The following is a 19,672-nucleotide window of genomic DNA, read 5'->3' as shown; positions in this document are numbered from 1 at the left end:
TTATGCCTGCCCATACCATAACTCCACCACCACGGGGCATTCTGTTCACAGTGTTGACGTCAGCAAACCGCTTGCAGACAAGACACCATACACACTGTCTGCCATCTGCCCGGTACAGTTGAAACTGGAATTAATTTGTGAAGAGCACACTTCCCAAGCGGGCCAGTGGCCATCCAAGGTGAGCATTTGCCCACTGAAGTCGGTTACGACGACGAACTGCAGGCAGGTCAAGACCCTGGTGAGGGCGACAAGATGGTTTTCAATGGGAATAGTGATGCGCCTGGCTATACTTTTTTCTTCATTCATAAAATGAAACAACTTGTGTTTACATACAAAAAAAACACAAACATAATGTATAAACTTCAGCAGGTAATTGACAAAATACTTCATATGTCAAGTTCTCTGCCATGTTTGTAAAGTATTTTTCTAACCTCTTTCTGCAGGTGGTTGGCTGGAGGCTAACAGAGGAGACTGGGGAGCCATCTTGGATTCCCAGACCCAGACTGGTGCAGCCAAGGGCCCAGTGGACAACATCACTGAGCAGGCAAGGACCAGAGGTGACATAGTGGAGGTCAGCGGATGGGACAGCGTCCTCAACTCTGGACTGGGGAACAACATTGTTGACCACTACCAGAAACAGACAGTTGAACACAAAACAACATCTGCGGGGAGGTGTCCGTATGCAGCTGGAGAGAACAGACACAGACTCGGCTAGCGATGCTCTGTCCTGCTCCTATAGTTGTGATTCAGAGAGACTGATGGCGCCTCAGGTTAACTCTAACAGGTGCTGCCTTCACCATGCCTTCTATAGGATCTATCAATTGGAACATGGACCCTGCAACAACACAGACACTCCCTGGCCTTCATCCTCCTCACACTCTCCTAATGTTAAACCAAACTTCAGACAATGCCAGTGCATCAACACTAAATGGCTACACAAGCCTATTGACAAATGACAGTAGTAGTAACGCTATCAACAGATCTTGTGGCAAAGAGAAGCGCTTCCCGTGTTCGTTCTGTGGGAAAGCCTTCAGTTTCCCCCAACAGGTGGAGATCCACCAGATGATGCACACAGGGGAGAAACCATTCGGCTGCCACCTGTGTCGGGCCAGTTTCTCCCATTCCTCCAAGCTGAAGAGGTACCAGAGAGTCCACACATGGGAGAAACCATACAGCTGCCCCCAGTGTGATAAGAGGTTCTCCCACCAGCACCACCTGAAGAGGCACCTGAAGGTCCACACGAGAGAGAGGCTGTTTGCCTGTACGCACTGAAAATGCAGAAAATACACACAGCGCGTGTATAATGTAGAACTAGTTAGATTGTAATGAATTCTGTTGGATTTGGATGTATAGGAAAGTGGATGAGGTGAACTGAGGATGATGAGGCAGAGTAGATGATTATGGTGATGGTGTCTGTAAAAATGCTTTGTCCCTTTAGGTTGATACTGTTTTATACTGAGATAATGACAGTGCCTTAATGAATGTTTACTTGACATGAGGTCGTGTGTAATGTAATGTTGAACCTTTTCCAAAGTATTCTAAAATGAATGTTTTCATTTATCGTTTTGTGCAATAAAAGTAATGTAGTTCACGGTTGACTATATGACCATTTTGTTTAAATTAAATACAAAATTGACTCTGTACTAACTGACTGGTTTTTGTTTGTGTCATTGCAGGGACTGAGTTTTACTTATTACAGTCGAAACAAAACATTATACTTAATTCTTGAATCAAAACTTAAAAATAGGTCTCCTTGAGTGGCGCAATGGTCTAAGAGATCCTGGTTATGGCGCAGTGTGCCACTAGAGATTCTGGTTCAAGTCCAGGCTCTGTTGTGGCGCAGTGTGCCACTAGAGATCCTGGTTCAAGTCCAGGCTCTGTCTCAGCCGTCCGCGACTGGGAGACCCATGGGGCGGCGCACAATTGGCCCAGCGTCGTCCGTGTTAGGGGAGGGTTTGGGGAGATGTTCTTGTCCCATCGCGCACTAGCGACTCTTGACATGGGCCCGCTACAGGTGCGCCCGGCCCGCCAGGTGTTTCCTCTGGCTTCCGGGTTCAGCGGGCATTGTGTCAAGAAGCAGTGCAGCTTGGATGGGTTGCGTTTCAGAGGACGAATGACCTTCGCCTCTCCCGAGTTAAAAAATACTAACTTGAAAATAAACTCCAATGGCTCCATAATGTTAGGTACTTAAATCACAGTGATTGGCTTGACTGTGGTTATAATATCGTGTTTACAGTAAAGAATTTCTTATATAAACCTTCATATTCTCTTCTGTGGAATTTGTGTTTACAGTCAGAGCTCAGACACGATATGTATGTGACAGGGTGTACAGACAATCACGGATTACAAAGGGAAAACCAGCCACGTCGCGGACACCAACGTCTTGCTCCCAGACAAGCTAAACACCTTCTGGTGGGGATCATATTTCCAAATTCCCTGAGTGCCCTGTTAGGGTGAAAGAGGTTGAGGTGTCAAGGATCAGTGCTGTACAGCAAATCTCCTATGTGGAGGCGGTGAAGAAAGTTGAAGGGGAAGAGGCCACAGTTCTGAAGAAGATATGGCAGTGGATGCAAATGTTATACGTCAATCAAGTGATCTGGATACACTTCTTGTGAATAAGGTGTATTTTGTAGCATTTATAGCTACAGTTATTAACTGTAACTATATTATCCACCTCTACAGTAGGTGGCGGAATGCACATATAATTGTTGCAAACGCCATTATACTAAAGAATAATAGTGAAGTGACCAACAATAATTTCCACGTTATCGGTTTTTATTTAGACATTTATTCACACCCTGGAACTCAAAATATGACTAATTTAACAGCACAGTATCACATACTTACCCCCGGTAGTCTTTAATTCGCGTTGTAGTCATGACTTTGTTGACATTATCTAGTTAACGCTAGCTGCTAACTGTATGGATGTTGACCGTAGCAGAGATCTGTAAACTCGTAGAGGAAGACTATGTAATGTTACGTTTAGAAATAAATCAAAGTCAGAAAGAAAAAAGGGCATTTCGGAGAAAACTACAGCTACTGGAACTGAAGTTGGCTCGGGAGCGCGCAGAGGATAACGCAAGATCGCGTCCTCACGAGTCATCCCTGTAGTGCCAAGATCCACGTCCGATGCAGAGGAATGGCAAGATGAACATTTAGCTGAGTCTGATTTATTGCATTTCCTATTATTTACTAAATGAAACATGGCAAATGGGGGTGGTGTGAGCATGCGGGTCTGGGCAGAGGAGATGTAGTCTTTGTTTGTGTGCGTCTGTCTGTAAGTTGTTGTTCGTATGTGTATGTTTGTATTTGGTGTTTAAAAAACGGGGGGAAAAGATATATAAACAGTATCAAGAAGTTGTTGTGAAGTGCTCAAAGAGGTCTGGAGGGCCGCACTGAATAAAAAAAAATATTTCCTTGCTGTCAAAATTAACAAAAAATAGTCCTCTATCCATCGTTTTTGGATGCAACCTGACTATCTTTCATTTCGGTAATTAAATCAAATCAAATGTATGTCACATACACATGGTTAGCAGATGTTTATGCAAGTGTAGCGAAATGCTTGTGCTTCTAGTTCCGACCATGCAGTAATATCTAACAAGTAATATAACCTAACAATTCCACAACAACTACCTTATACACACAAGTGTAAAGGAATGAATACGAATATGTACATAAAAATATATAAATGAGTGATGGCCGAACAGCATAGGCAAGATGCAGTAGGAGGTACAGAGTACAGTATATACATATGAGATGAGTAATGTAGGGTATGAAAACATTATATGAAGTGGCATTGTTTTAAAGTGGCTAGTGATACAATACATCAAGATGGCAAGATGCAGTAGATGGTATAGCGTACAGTATATACATATGAGATGAGTAATGTAGGGTATGTAAACATTATATATAAAGTGGCTAGTGATAAGTTGATTACATAAATTTTTCCATTATTCAAGTGGCTGGAGTTGAGTCAGTATGTTGGCAGCAGCCACTCAATGTTAGTGATGGCTGTTTAACAGTCTGATGGCCTTGAGATAGCTGTTTTTCAGTCTCTCGGTCCCCGCTTTGATGCACATGTACTGACCATGATAGCGGGGTGAACAGGCAGTGGCTCGGATGGTTGTTGTCCTTGATGATCTTTTTGGCCTTCCTGTGACATCGGGTGGTGTAGGTGTCCTGGAGGGCAGGTAGTTTGCACCTGGTGATGCGTTGTGCAGACCTCACTACCCTCTGGAGAGCCTTCTGGTTATGGGCAGAGCAGCTGCCGTACCAGGCGGCGATACAGCCCGACAGGATGCTCTCGATTGTGCATCTGTAAAAGTTTGTGAGTGTTTTGGTGACAACCCGAATTTCTTCAGCCTCCTGAGGTTGAAGAGGCGTTGCTGCACCTTCTTCAACACGCTGTCTGTGTGGGTGGACCATTTCAGTTTGTCCGTGATGTGTACGCCGAGGAACTTAAAACTCTCCACCCTCTCCACTACTGTCCCGTCAATGTAGATAAGGGGCTGCTCCCTCTGCTGTTTCCTGAAGTCCACGATCATCTCCTTTGTTTTGTTGACGTTGAGTGTGAGGTTATTTTCCTGACACCACACTCCGAGGGCCCTCACCTCCTCCCTGTAGGCCGTCTCGTCGTTGTTGGTAATCAAGCCTACCACTGTAGTGTCGTCTGCAAACTTGATGATTGAGTTGGAGGTGTGCATGGCCACGCAGTCGTGGGTGAACAGGGAGTACAGGAGAGGGCTGAGAACGCACCCTTGTGGGGACCCAGTGTTGAGGATCAGCGGGGTGGAGATGTTGTTAACTACCCTCACCACCTGGGGGCGGCCCGTCAGGAAGTCCAGGACCCAATTGCACAGGGCGGGGTCGAGACCCAGGGTCTCGAGCTTAATGACGAGTTTGGAGGGTACTATGGTGTTAAATGCTGAGCTGTAATCGATGAACAGCATTCTTACATAGGTATTCCTTTTGTCCAGATGGGTTAGGGCAGTGTGCAGTGTGATGGCGATTGCGTCGTCTGTGGACCTATTGGGGCGGTAAGCAAATTGGAGTGGGTCTAGGGTGTCAGGTAGGTTGGAGGTGATATGGTCCTTGACTAGTCTCTCAAAGCACTTCATGATGACGGAAGTGAGTGCTACAGGGCGGTAGTCATTTAGCTCAGTTACCTTAGCTTTCTTGGGAACAGGAACAATGGTGGCCCTCTTGAAGCATGTGGGGACAGCAGACTGGGATAAGGATTGATTGAGTATGTCTGTAAACACACCAGCCAGCTGGTCTGTGCATGCTCTGAGGACTCGGCCGGGGATGCAGTCTGAGCCTGCAGCCTTGCGAGGGTTAACACGTTTAAATGTTTTACTCACGTTGGCTACAGTGAAGGAGAGCCCGCAGGTTTTGGTAGCGGGCCGTGTCAGTGGCACTGTATTGTCCTCAAAGCGAGCAAAAAAGTTGTTTAATCTGTCTGGGAGCAAGGCATTGTGATTCGCGACGGGGCTGGTTTTCCTTTTGTAGTCCATGATTGGCTGTAGACCCTGCCACATACCTCTCGTGTCTGAGCCGGCGAATTGCGACTCTACTTTGTCTCTATACTGACGCTTAGCTTGTTTGATTGCCTTGCGGAGGGAATAGCTACACTGTTTGTATTCGGTCATGTTTCTGGTCCCTTGCCCTGATTAAAAGCAGTGGTTCGCGCGTTCAGTTTTGCGCGAATGCTGCCATCAATCCACGGTTTCTGGTTGGGGAATGTTTTAATAGACGCTGTGGGTACAACATCACCGATGCACTTGTTAATAAACTCGCACACCGAATCAGCGTATTCATCAATGTTATTGTTCGCCACAATGCGGAACATATCCCAGTCCACGTGATCGAAGAAATCTTGAAGCGTGGAATCCGATTGGTCGGACCAGCGTTGAACAGACCTGAGCCCGGGAGCTTCCTGTTTAATTTTCTGTCTATAGGCAGGGAGGAACAAAATGGAGTCGTGGTCAGCTTTTCCGAAGGGAGGGCCTTATATGCGTTGCGGAAGTTAGAATAACAGTGGTCTAGGGTTTTGCCAGCCCTGGTAGTACAATCGATATGCTGATAGAATTTGGGGAGCCTTGTTTTCAGATTAGCCTTGTTAAAATCCCTGGCTACAATAAATGCAGCCTCGGGATATGTGGTTTCCAGTTTACATAGAGTCCAATGAAGTTCTTTCAGGGCCGTCGATGTGTCTGCTTGGGGGGGAATATACACGACTGTGATTATGATCGAAGAGAATTTTCTTGGTAGATAATGTGGTCGGCATTTGATTGTGAGGAATTCTAAGTGAGGTGAACAAAAGGACTTGAGTTCCTGTATGTTGTTATGATCACACCACGTTTCGTTAATCATACGGCATACACCCCCGCCCTTCTTACCAGAGAGATGGTTGTTTCTGTCGGCGCGATGCGTGAAGAAACCAGGTGGCTGTACCAACTCAGATAGCGTGTCTCGAGTGAGCCATGTTTCCGTGAAACAAAGAACGTTACAGTCTCGGATGTCTCTCTGGAATGCTACCCTTGCTCGGATTTCGTCTACCTTGTTGTCAAGAGACTGGACATTGGCGAGTAGTATGCTCGGGAGCGGTGCGCAATGTGCCCGTCTACGGAGCCTGACCAGAAGACCGCTCCGTCTGCCCCTTCTACGGCGCCGTTGTTTTGGGTCGCCGGCTGGGATCCGATCCATTGTCCTGGGTGGTAGGCCAAACAGAGGATCCACTTCGGGAAAGTCGTATTCCTGGTCGTAATGTTGGTGAGTTGACGTTGCTCTTATATCCAATAGTTCCTCCCGACTGTATGTAATATAACCTAAGATTACCTGGGGTAACAATGTAAGAAATAACACATTAAAAAACAAAATACTGCATAGTTTCCTAGGAATGCGAGGCGTTCATGTCTGTCGGCGCCGGAAGTCATTAGACTTGATTATTAACAAGCTGGACACAGTCATGAAACTATGAATGTGGGACCATTATCATTTCTCCACAGTTTTTTTGTTTTAGTAATTGTAAAGTATATTGAGTTTGTACATTTATTTTATTACTGAAACCACCCATGGGCGGATTGGCCGGTTTGCCACCCCTGCTTTACATCCTTGCCAATTCTAGTCAGTGTCAAAACTGCCAATAGTGTACAATATAGCGTTGAGCATTGACAGTACCTAACTTAACCACCTATTTTCCCCCAATCACTCTCTCAGGTGAAGGACACCTCACTGGAGGCTACAGGAGATTTGTGAAGCCAGCGGGACACAATACATGGAAAGATGACCAATCACTGTTGATGAGGGGAGTGGAACCTCAACCCAGCAAGTTATAGTGATAGAGGTTAGTGTAATAGTATTACATCAAAATTGCCAGTTTATTTCAGAAAGGCTACCCTCAGCTATTCACTTGCTTACATCTTCATTTATCTGCCATAGGGGAGCTTGTGAGACATTGTTATCCAGTTCAACTCATGCACTGATAATAACCTCCTCTCTTCTTGTGTCAGTCTGCAGATGCAGAGGCTGCAGGTCCTGGGGTCAAGCAGGAGAGGTCTGAAGGAGAGGAGGACCCACGGCACAGCAGAGACATCCAGACTGGAGGGGCTGGAGCGCCCCCTACAGCCACGGAGGACAACACCACCACCCCAGCGCAGCCCAGGACCCGACGCAGCATGATGGAGGTCAGTGGAACGCCGAATGCCACCCTCAAGTCAGAGACAGACAGAGACTTTAATTGTGCTGGAGCGACTGGGCTGAGTATTTACTTTACGGTAACCTGAGCCCGAGGACGGTTCTGTCCCATCTTGACTCAGGTGACGCGTTAAAGATCGTCCTGTTCATATGCTACAGAGATGATACCTGGTGACGTGCCTGTGGGCGTAGATACAGACTAATCCAATGTTAGGGGACTGGAACCAGTACAGTAGTAGTGGATACTCTGAAGGGCGCCTAGATAAGAAAGAGGACGGTCTCAGGGATCGCGACCCAGTGTCCACGTCGATGGCACCTTCCAATTCACATGGCCGCGTCCTTTTCGATCAGGTATTGAACTCAAACAACAGGGCTAGAGCCCAGGCTCAGGGAGGGGGAGCCACATCAGGCAATAGTAAAGAGAAACGGTTCCTCTGCATGTTCTGTAACAAAGGCTTCAGCTGCCCCCAGAAGGTGGCAATCCACCAGAGGGTCCACACAGGGGAGAAACCCTACAGCTGTACCCAGTGTCACATGCGCTTCGCCCAGGCTGGCACCCTGAAGTGGCACCACACAGGGGAGAAAGGTCTTCTGACATTTAGATCAAACCTTGCATTAAAGACAAATGTGCATTTTCATTGTTGTCAACATAAAATATCTACAGATGCATTTGGAATAACGAGAGTAACAGATTTCAGTGTTGATCCAGGCATTGTGTGATGTATATGGCATATTTAAGGTAAAATGTCTGTTACATATTGTGTTTGTACTGTGTAGGCTATATGATGTTCACAAATGCCTATTTCATTACATCCATTCAACTACTGAATTTTTTTCACAACACTTTTAATGAGAAATAATGCAGTTTATCAAGTTCATGCAGATTTTTAGTTGAGGTGTGTGGTTTTCATATGGTAGTTCTTGTTTAAAAACACAAAATGGGACTTTTCATTCTAAGACTTTCATTGAGACTCTCTTTAGTATACATCACTGATCTCACCCTATTCTGCATACACACCCGACAGCGTTCTATAACCAATACACCACACACTAACACTTGCTGTACATTGTTTATTCAGGTTTGTCGGATGACTTTTGACCTATCATAGCTGACTCATATTTACCCACAATATCATATTTATGTCCACCATGGTGGGTTTAATGATGATAGGTGTAGCCCTTTCCACTCACAGCCAGTCATCCCATATACTGATTGAAAATGGCAGATTTTCTTTTCATTGATACGCGCCTAAATTAGAACGCGGTGGCTATACAGTAACATGCTATACATGACGTCAGGGCTCAGGTTCTCCGCTTCCCATCACTGTATGGGTTTTGACTGACAGCCGTTATAAATTTAAGCACCGTGCAAGACAAGATGCCCCCATCCCTCCCGCTAATTGGGTTACTTTAGCACAGGGGTGTCAAACTCATTCCACGGAGGGCCTAGTGTCTGCAGGTTTTTGGTTTTTCCTTTCAATAAAGCCCTAGACAACCAGGTGTGGGGAGTTCCTAACTAATTAGTGATGTTAATTCATCAATCAAGTACAAGGGAGGAGCGAAAACCCGCAGACACTTGGCCCCCCGTGGAATGAGTTTGACACCTGTGCTTTAGCACATTTGTTGTTGTCTGAGTGAGGGGAATGCTGGGAATTGAGTCAATGCATTCTGAAAGATGAGACGTTGAGGATTATAACAACCACTGATGTCATATTAGCAAACCACACACCTGTGAGTCCAAATGTGCACTTAACATTTCCATTTTTGAAAACATGTCATTTACAGTATCAACGTTTATGATCGCTATGTTTGATCCACAGTTACAAGGATGACATGCGTTAAACCCTGGGTTGTCCTGAACACAATGAGCCTGTTTGTCGTACTGTGAAGAACATTAGCCGCACTTGAATACACTCATGACTCCATTCTATGTGCACCAAAATTACAGTCTGTTTGTCTGAAGTACCTTTTGAAAGCCTACCACTGTATTAGCTAGTCATGTTGACAATAGAATAAGCTGTCAAATGATGCCCACCTGACCCAGATTGCAATTTATAATGGAACATTTTTGGATTGCGTAAACAACAGTAATTGTGTGATGGTGGGGACGCGGGGCTGTTACAAACAAAAAACGACAAGTGTGCTTCAGTACCTCAATGGAAAAATGCTGAGAAAAGTACAGTAAATGTAAAATGGAATTAGGTCAGGGCCTGTATCCACAAAGCCTCTCAGAGTAGGAGTGCTGATCTAGGATCAGTTTAGTCTTTTAGATCATAATTAATAAGACTATATAGACAGGTGGGAACCTGAGACTCTTTGTGGATACGGGCCCAGGTCTTGATTCATTTTGTCTTAAGTGTGGGACTATTCCTTTCAATTATCACTAGGGCTGTTGCGGTGACCGTATTACCACCACACCGGCGGTCATGAAGGCGGTCAAATTCCACATGACCGTTTAGTCACGGTATTTAGGCTTCTCCAAGTTCTGATGCTGGTCAATAGTAGCCTACCAAACTTGCTAACTGCCTGGTACTCAGCACTTTATTGTCCCTCTAATCACTCTGACAACAATGCAAATGTATTCAAAACTCTAATCAAACACTACATGAGAGCACATGAGCTCATGTTGCGCAACATTTCTATATGATGGCCGCTAATAAAAAGAGGAGGATCCCATCAGCTTTCAATAGGCTGCTATATTTATTTCTCAACTCTCCTAATATTAAGCACATTGCTTATATTTACAACAGGAGTATAGCCTACATGGCTGGCATGAAAATAAACCACGTGAAAAAGCATCCATTTGCTATTTAAGTGCATAGATGACATGTATTTTTCCCCGGTGCCCCTGTTTTGATACAGGTGCATGATAATGTCCATTCTAAATCAAAACGGATTTCACCCATATATTATTTAGTATATGTAAAGACAAGATTAAATTAAGAATAGTCTGATGAGTGACAATATTAGCCTATCACTTGTGAATGATGCCCAGAATAAGAAACAATGCCTTTTTTTGCGACTTTTTCGAATCATAGTCGCACACCTCATGTAGCCTAGGCCATAGGTCTATATGTTCTAATACGGTTTGTATCACAACTAAAGTGGCCAAATAACTTCTTAAAATTAAGCGCATTAATCTGCTTTACAAGGGGTGTAGAGCCTAATTTGCATACATAAGCAATGCGAGAGTTTCAAGTTTGGGGATGATAATTTTCACCATAAAAATGCACCTTTATAATAATAGCACTACATGCATAATTGCATTTGCGTTCACTTTTGATAATGGTGTTTTCCGCTAATGGAACATTCGTGCTTATAGCCTAATACCATATGTGCATTGCAGCGCTTATAATGTGAAGAAATAACCTAATAGTTTATCAACATTTTAAGCTAAACGTTCTGATCTGTTGCGTCAGCCACATATTGTAAAAAAGCTTTTTTGATGCTAGTGGTTGTATTAATTTGGGATCTATCGCATCCCACAACTGTCCCAGACTATGTTTGGAATATTTATTTCTCGCACAGAATAAAATAGGTTGACTTTTGTACTATGGAGGATAGTAGATTGACAAAGGCTAGTGCTTTTGCTGTTCGTTAGGCCTACTCATCTTGTTGGCTGACAAAAAGTAAATGTGGACAGTTCTTCCAACATCTTCAATATGCACCTCGGAATTGAATTAGGATGCCCCCAGTTGCGTCCCCGATGTGTCGGTCTTCACTTGTAGCCTGTGAGAAAGACCCGATCACGTGATGGAGCACGCAGCACTCAGGGAGAAGGGCACAACGGCCACTGGCCACAAAAGGCAAGGATTTTTCTAGGCATTATCAAGTGGTTGTCTGTTACGCACACCTCTAAAAAGAGGGAACGCAACTCCCTGCTGCAACTCAACTCTCCGTGAAGCGAAAGAGGTATGGACCGTAGGTGCGAGAAAGGACGACAAAGGCAGAATTTACCGTTTACTAGGATTTATTTCCTACACGGTAATATGGGGGAAAGGGGCTGGACGGAACCAAAGGAAAGAAAGTAAATATCAAAGCTCCCCCTCTCCTATCTAACCTGCCTACCCACTTAACTTACCTAACTTAGCACTACCTGGTGCCTTAACCAAAATACAGGGGGTGGTCCGCCCAGGTCTTACCTAGTGTGCCTAGACAGTGAATATACTACGGGTATATGTATGCCCTCGGGCCTCTTGCCTGAGCACTCCCTAGGTGCCTTCCCCTTTCCCCCTGGGAACAAATGAAACAGAATAATTATTAACAATTTCAAACACTTTACAACAAAACTGAGTAAACTAACTCAGGCCACTAAAGAAGCTTTGAACAAGCAACAAACACAGAACATAGCCAAGCTGCTACCAACAACAACTAACACAGTGCATACTCACAACCAACATGCTATAACCCCTCAGCCATAAACCTCTCTCTCAGCAATGATCTATCCAACATTCAATCTCAGCCTATAATGATATATATCTCTCTCTATCTCTCTCAGGATCTCTCTTCTGAACAGAACACTGGCATTTATCTTCAGGTGGCAATAGTAATTAGAGTCAGCTGCTTCTTGACGAGGGGGCGGGGTCAGCTCTCCAATCATCAATTAGCCATTGAGTCGACCAATCAGCTGGTTGGGGAGAACTCAGGAAGCTATCTCCTGAAACACACACACTCTAATACAAAAGCTACAACACAGAAACTGGGGAACGTAACATTGTCAAATTGTGAATGAGTGACTGATGTAGTGTGTACAGCCTGTGCAAAGAACAAAGCAGAGCTCGTGGCTTTCAAGCAACTTTTAAAAAATCATCATTAAAGTCACATCATGCAGCCTTAAAAAATCTAAATACAGTGGGGCAAAAAAGTATTTAGTCAGCCACCAATTGTGCAAGTTCTCCCACTTAAAAAGATGAGAGAGGCCTGTAATTTTCATCATAGGTACACTTCAACTATGACAGACAAAATGAGAAGAAAAAAAATCCAGAAAATCACATTGTAGGATTTTTAATGAATTTGCAAATTATGGTGGAAAATAAGTATTTGGTCACCTACAAACAAGCAAGATTTCTGGCTCTCACAGACCTGTAACTTCTTCTTTAAGAGGCTCCTCTGTCCTCCACTCGTTACCTGTATTAATGGCACCTGTTTGAACTTGTTATCAGTATAAAAGACACCTGTCCACAACCTCAAACAGTCACACTCCAAACTCCACTATGGCCAAGACCAAAGAGCTGTCAAAGGACACCAGAAACAAAATTGTAGACCTGCACCAGGCTGGGAAGACTGAATCTGCAATAGGTAAGCAGCTTGGTTTGAAGAAATCAACTGTGGGAGCAATTATTAGGAAATGGAAGACATACACTGATAATCTCCCTCGATCTGGGGCTCCACGCAAGATCTCACCCCGTGGGGTCAAAATGATCACAAGAACGGTGAGCAAAAATCACAGAACCACACAGGGGGACCTAGTGAATGACCTGCAGAGAGCTGGGACCAAAGTAACAAAGCCTACCATCAGTAACACACTACGCCGCCAGGGATTCAAATCCTGCAGTGCCAGACGTGTCCCCCTGCTTAAGCCAGTACATGTCCAGGCCCGTCTGAAGTTTGCTAGAGAGCATTTGGATGATCCAGAAGAAGATTGGGAGAATGTCATATGGTCAGATGAAACCAAAATAGAACTTTTTGGTAAAAACTCAACTCGTCGTGTTTGGAGGACAAAGAATGCTGAGTTGCATCCAAAGAACACCATACCTACTGTGAAGCATGGGGGTGGAAACATCATGCTTTGGGGCTGTTTTTCTGCAAAGGGACCAGGACAACTGATCCGTGTAAAGGAAAGAATGAATGGGGCCATGTATCTTGAGATTTTGAGTGAAAACCTCCTTCCATCAGCAAGGGCATTGAAGATGAAACGTGGCTGGGTCTTTCAGCATGACAATGATCCCAAACACACCACCCGGGCAACGAAGGAGTGGCTTCGTAAGAAGCATTTCAAGGTCCTGGAGTGGCCTAGCCAGTCTCCAGATCTCAACCCCATAGAAAATCTTTGGAGGGAGTTGAAAGTCCGTGTTGCCCAGCAACAGCCCCAAAACATCACTGCTCTAGAGGAGATCTGCATGGAGGAACGGGCCAAAATACCAGCAACAGTGTGTGAAAACCTTGTGAAAACTTACAGAAAACGTTTGACCTCTGTCATTGCCAACAAAGGGTATATAACAAAGTATTGAGATAAACTTTTGTTATTGACCAAATACTTATTTTCCACCATAATTTGCAAATAAATTCATTAAAAATCCTACAATGTGATTTTCTGGATTTTTTTATCTCATTTTGTCTGTCATAGTTGAAGTGTACCTATGATGAAAATTACAGGCCTCTCATCTTTTTAAGTGGGAGAACTTGCACAATTGGTGGCTGACTAAATACTTTTTTGCCCCACTGTATATAGCCCAACGTTTGTAGAACAACTAAAGTTACACTAATAATGCTAAATTAAGCATAGAGGAACTATTTCTTTGTTAACCGCTCAACACAGAATAGTGCAAATTGTTTGGAGAAAATATCCTTTCTATTTCAGGACCTAACATAAGGACATGCTATTATGTTCTTCTGAAATAGACTACATTTCCTTCATATCATGTTTCTTTAGACCTGTCTAAAATAAATAATGGATTTATTGTGAAGGTGTAGGCTATATTACATGGATTTATTAGACTTTAAAATGTAGATGTTCCAAAGGTCTGCATCAGTGGCTTGTGTGGAAGCCAGGAGATGCTAAATGTGTTTATGTTAATTACCGTGAGACAGACAGTTATGTGCTTGATAATCACCGGCTGACGAAATTGTCACCACCACAGCCCTAATTATCACACCGTTAAAGAGTGTCAAGTAATCAAATCAACTAACATGTTTGTATAGTACTCATAGCAATCCCTCATTGCCCAATCAGAAGATGCTCCATAGCAGGGTGCTCATATCAGATTTCTTAATCCAACATCCTCTCACTCTGTATCTCTTACTGTCAGTAGACATGGAGGATGGGACGTCTGATCTGCTGCTAGTCAAAGAGGAGGCAATAGAAGATGGACCAGAGAGCGTTGATCTGCTGAGTGGACTAAAGATAGGGGAGCAAGGTAAGGGACAAATACATATAGCCTACATACAGTAATAGATTTTCAATGTGAATAGTGATGCACCTGGCTATTATTTTTTCTTCATTCATGAATTTTAAATCAATCAAACCTACAGTGCCTTCAGAAAGTATTCAACTACACCCATTGACTTTTTCCAAATGTTGTTGTGTTACAACCCGAATTTAAAATTGACTAAATTTACAGATTTTTGTCACTGATTTTTGTCACTGATCTACACACAATACCCCATAATATACACTACCGTTCAAAAGTTTGGGGTCACTTAAAAATGTCCTTGTTATTGAAAGAAAAGCACATTTTTGTCCATTAAAATAACATCAAATTGATCATAAATGCATTGTTAATGTTGTGAATAACTATTGTAGCTTGAAAATGGCAGATTTTTTATGGAATATCTAAATAAGCGTACAGAGGCCCATTATTAGCAACCATCATTCCTGTGTTCCAATGGCACGTTGTTAGCTAATCCAAGTTTATCATTTTAAAAAGGCTAATTGATCATTAGAAAACCCTTTTGCAATTATGTTAGCATAATTGAAATTATCATTAGAAAATCCTTTTGCAATTATGTTAGCACAGCTAACACAATTTCTAACTCAGCCCATAACTTTTGGACGTCATAGCATGCCCAGAAAGCATGGATTATTGAGTCATTTGTGAATTTTGTCTCTTGCATAATACATTTTATCGATTAGTTTATTCTGGATTAAGTGTACATTTGTTAACTGTAATTGAATTAGTTATGCACCAACATTACCTCCATCTTGTGCCAACATCAGTTCTTTTTAAGTCTTGGTTCCAATAGTTTATATTTGTTTCTAAGAGATTGTCAGGTGGATATGCTCTCTGCAATGTTTTGTATATCTTATCATATGAACACCCTTTTCTGACTCAAATAAGATTCCCTCAAGGTTTCTCTGATATCCCAAACATTATTGTGATATGTAACTTAAGTTTCTTTTTAATTCCGTCAACAGGATGGGGGAGAGAGGACATCCCTGTATTGTGCCCTTTTTAAAGCAATTTCATCAGGTAATGTATAATTTTTTATTTAAATGTATTATTTCAGCTGGAAAATTGAAAGCTTCCAAAGTTTTGAATAGAACATGCCATTTAAGACGGTCGAAAGCCTTTTCGGCATCAACAGCCATTATTGATAAATCTTCATCTAGTTTTTTTGCGTATTGTATTAAACATGTCCTTGTATTTGTTTGTCTATTTTCAACAAACCCTGTTTGTTTGATATGTATCAAGTTTGGTAAGACTTTTGCCATGCTAATGCTTATAAGCATTTGCTATTATTGTATTGTCACAATTTATTGAACTTTTGGGTCTATAATCAGCAGGGGACTCTCCAGATTTTCCTGGTTTTAATATAACTGAAATAACAGTTTGATACATGGAACTAGGACGTACTGAGTGACGAGTGTTGTCATTTGTGTAAATAGGTGTACTTTGTCCTAAAATTGTGCTTTTCTCCATGCTAATGTTTTAATAGTATCCAATATTTATTTTGGGGTGATCTCTGTTTTTAGTGATTGTTTTGAATGCTGATAATTGCTTCAGGGTTCTTGAGTCTAAGGCTATAGGATCCGTCCAACTGTTGTTTAATTCTGATTTATTTACATTTTCATAGAAGCTTTTAAAATTGTCATTAATCACACTGTTTCTAATTACCGCATTTGTATCTTTTAAAACATGAATGTAGTGTTTTGTGAGAGCTGCCAGATAGTTACCATATTTATTTGCCATTAAGTAGTATGCTTTATTTGAGTTTAACCTGTAGTTGTTAGCTCTCTTCAAAAGTAAAAGATCGTATTCCTAATTAAGTTCAGAAATGTCTTTCTTGTGTTCCTTGTAAATACTTCTATGGGCTTTTTCTAAGATAGAAATTAAATGAGAAAAAAAAAAGTCTTAGTTGGGAATAGTAATCTCTAGGTGTCCTGTAAATTATTTGTAGCGATGACATATTCCAACCACCCGAGCCACTGCCTGTTCACCCCGCTATCATCCAGAAGGCGAGGTCAGTACAGGTGCATCAAAGCAGGGACCGAGAGACAGCTTCTATCTCAAGGCCATCAGACTGTTAAACAGCCACCACTAACATTGAGTGGCTGCTGCCATACATGTAAAAAATGTAATCACTAGCCACTTTAAACAATGCCACTTAATATAATGTTTACATACCCTACATTACTCATCTCATATGTATATACTGTACTCGATACCATCTACTGCATCTTGCCTATGCCGTTCTGTACCATCACTAATTCATATATTTTTATGTACATATTCTTCATCCCTTTACACTTGTGTGTATAAGGTAGCTGTTGTGAAATTGTTAGGTTAGATTACTCGTTGGTTATTACTGCATTGTCGGAACTAGAAGCACAAGCATTTCGCTACACTCGCATTAACATCTGCTAACCATGTGTATGTGACAAATAACATTTGATTTGATATTCCAGCCTCTTTGGAGGCTCCCTAAATTTGCCTTTTTTATTACTATGTCTGTCAATCTTATCGAACTTGTAATGTGGGTCACATGCCCTAAAAAAAGTTCCTGTCTGGATTTGATCTAATATAGCTTGCATTCTATCTAAAAGCACCAGATTTGCCCCTGATACAAACAAAATCGCGAGCTTTGGTTCGATCTGAATGTTTCTTAAAAATGGTGTTATTGATATAGCATTGTTCTGTTCAATGTTCTCTACCTATTTAGTACTCGTAATAACCCAATTCATGTTTTTTAGTTAAAAAGAATACAAGATAAAAATAGATGACACCATTCAAACCAATGAGGGTTCAGAAATGTAAAGCCAATTATCTCAGAACCATCTTTTTGCAGATAGAACCTTATAGTCCTAAACTCTCAATATATAACATACTTTTTAGACTTAAGCCATATATGTCACACAATGTCTGGATGAAATATTCTACCCAGGAATATTCAACACTGAAATCTGTGGGTATTTTCTGCTGACAACAATGAAAATGTATATTTGTCTTTAATGCTGGGTTTGATCTAAATGTCAGAAGCTATCCAGGGGAATGGTTACTTTTTATGTTAGAGTGGAATGTTTTTTCTGCTGGTGCATCCTGAGGTTGCTCCTCTCAGAGAACCTCTTCCCGCAGTGCGTACTGGCGAATGGCCTCTCTCCCGTGTGGACCTTCAGGTGCATCTTCAGCTGGTCCTGGCGGGAGAACCTCTTCTCACACTGGGGGCAGCTGTATGGTTTCTCCCCTGTGTGGACCCTCTGGTGCCTCTTCAGGTGACCAGCCTGGGCGAAGCGCATGTGACACTGGGTACAGCTGAAGGGTTTCACCCCTGTGTGGACTCTCAGGTGCCTCTTCAGGCTGAAGGAGTGAGAGAAACTGGCCCGGCACAGGTGGCAGCTGAATTGTTTCTCCCCCGTGTGCACCCTCTGGTGAATCTCCACCTGTTGGGGAAAACTGAAGGCTTTCCCACAAAACGAACACGGGAAGCGCTTCTCTTTGACGCCACCACCTTTACTGATTCTGTCTCCACTACTGTCATTTGTCAATGGGCTTGTGTAGCTATTTAGTGATGAGGCACTGGCACTGTCTGAGGTCTGGTTTAACATAAGGTGAGTGTGAGGAGAACGAAGGCCAGGGAGTGTCATCGCAGGGTCCATATTACAGTTGATAGATCCTATAGAAGGCAGACTGAAGGAAGCACCTGTTAGGGGGTTAACCTGAGGCGCCACCAATGTCTCTGAATCACAATTATAGGAGCAGGACGGAGCATCGTAAGCCAAGTCTGTACTCTCCCGCCGCATATGTTCACTTTCCTGTCCCCGCAGACCAAATCTACGCCTCGCCCTGGTCTCAGCCAGTCTGTTGTCATGGAGATTATGTTCAGATGTTGTTTTGGGTTCGACTGTCTGTTTCTGGTTGTAGTTACCAGTGTTATTCCCCAGCCCAGAGTTGAGGATGCTGTCCCATCCCCTGACCTCCACTATGTCACCTCTGGTCCAGGCCTGCTCTGTGATGTTGTTCACTGGGCCCTTGGCTGCACCAGTCTGGGTCTGGGATTCCAAAATGGCCACCCAGTCTCCTCTGTTAGCCTCCAGCCAACCACCTACAGGAAGAGTTTAGAAAATAGACTTTACAAACACGGCAGAGAGAACTCTACATATGGATTTTTTTTTGTCAATTACAATGTGTTTTTATATGTAAACATAAGTTATATTGATTTCATTAAAGAAAAACCAATAGCCACTATTCCCATTGAAGATCTAATACTGTATGTAGGCTATATGTGGGTATTTCTATTAACTACTTGTTACAGCTGTTGATAAGTCACTGATAATAATCAGACCATTTTTTAAATGTCATTACATTAAGATAAGGGGGGGGGACATAGCTCTATATTCAATATAATTCACAAGTTCATTTAAAACCTGTTTAACCATGCTCATGGTGAGTGTCTTAATGGATTACTTTTCTGTTCTTGCATTTATGGCTGTGTAAGTTGTTGTATCATATATTAAGCATTAATCAGTTCAATTATACTTTAAACTTGAACCCTGTAAGATCTACCTTGATCTAGCTGTCGGACAGTTTTTTTGAAATGCAGTGTAACTACATAACATTTTGTGCCTCCTTACACTGAGTATAGGGTTAGGAACATTGCTCTTTCCATGACAGACTGACCAGGTGAATCCAGGTGAAAGAGCTATGATCCCTTATTGATGTCACTTGCTAAATCCACTTCAATCAGTGTAGATGAAAGAGAGGAAACAAGTTAAACAAGGATTTTTAAACCTCGAGACAATTGGGACATGGATTGTGTATGT

The 19,672-nt window shown here is 42.7% G+C and overlaps 1 protein-coding gene across 2 annotated transcripts in view; it reads right to left on the bottom strand.

Annotated features, from left to right (window-relative positions):
- Nucleotides 1-17,233: 17,233 nt before the first annotated feature.
- The window catches only part of LOC120034804 (zinc finger protein 69 homolog), a 139,059-nt gene continuing 136,620 nt past the window's right edge, over nucleotides 17,234-19,672 (bottom strand). For both annotated transcript variants that reach the window (XM_038981432.1, XM_038981433.1), the window contains exon 6: nucleotides 17,234-18,954. In XM_038981432.1, the coding sequence (XP_038837360.1) occupies nucleotides 17,915-18,954 (1,040 nt within the window). In that variant the 3' untranslated portion in view covers nucleotides 17,234-17,914. The remainder of the gene's footprint in view (nucleotides 18,955-19,672) is intronic.

Source organism: Salvelinus namaycush, chromosome 42 (assembly GCF_016432855.1).
Source record: "Salvelinus namaycush isolate Seneca chromosome 42, SaNama_1.0, whole genome shotgun sequence".
NCBI lineage: Eukaryota > Metazoa > Chordata > Actinopteri > Salmoniformes > Salmonidae > Salvelinus > Salvelinus namaycush.
The sequence above is the reverse complement of the archived record's forward strand: the minus strand, read 5'-3'. Positions and strand labels throughout refer to the sequence as shown.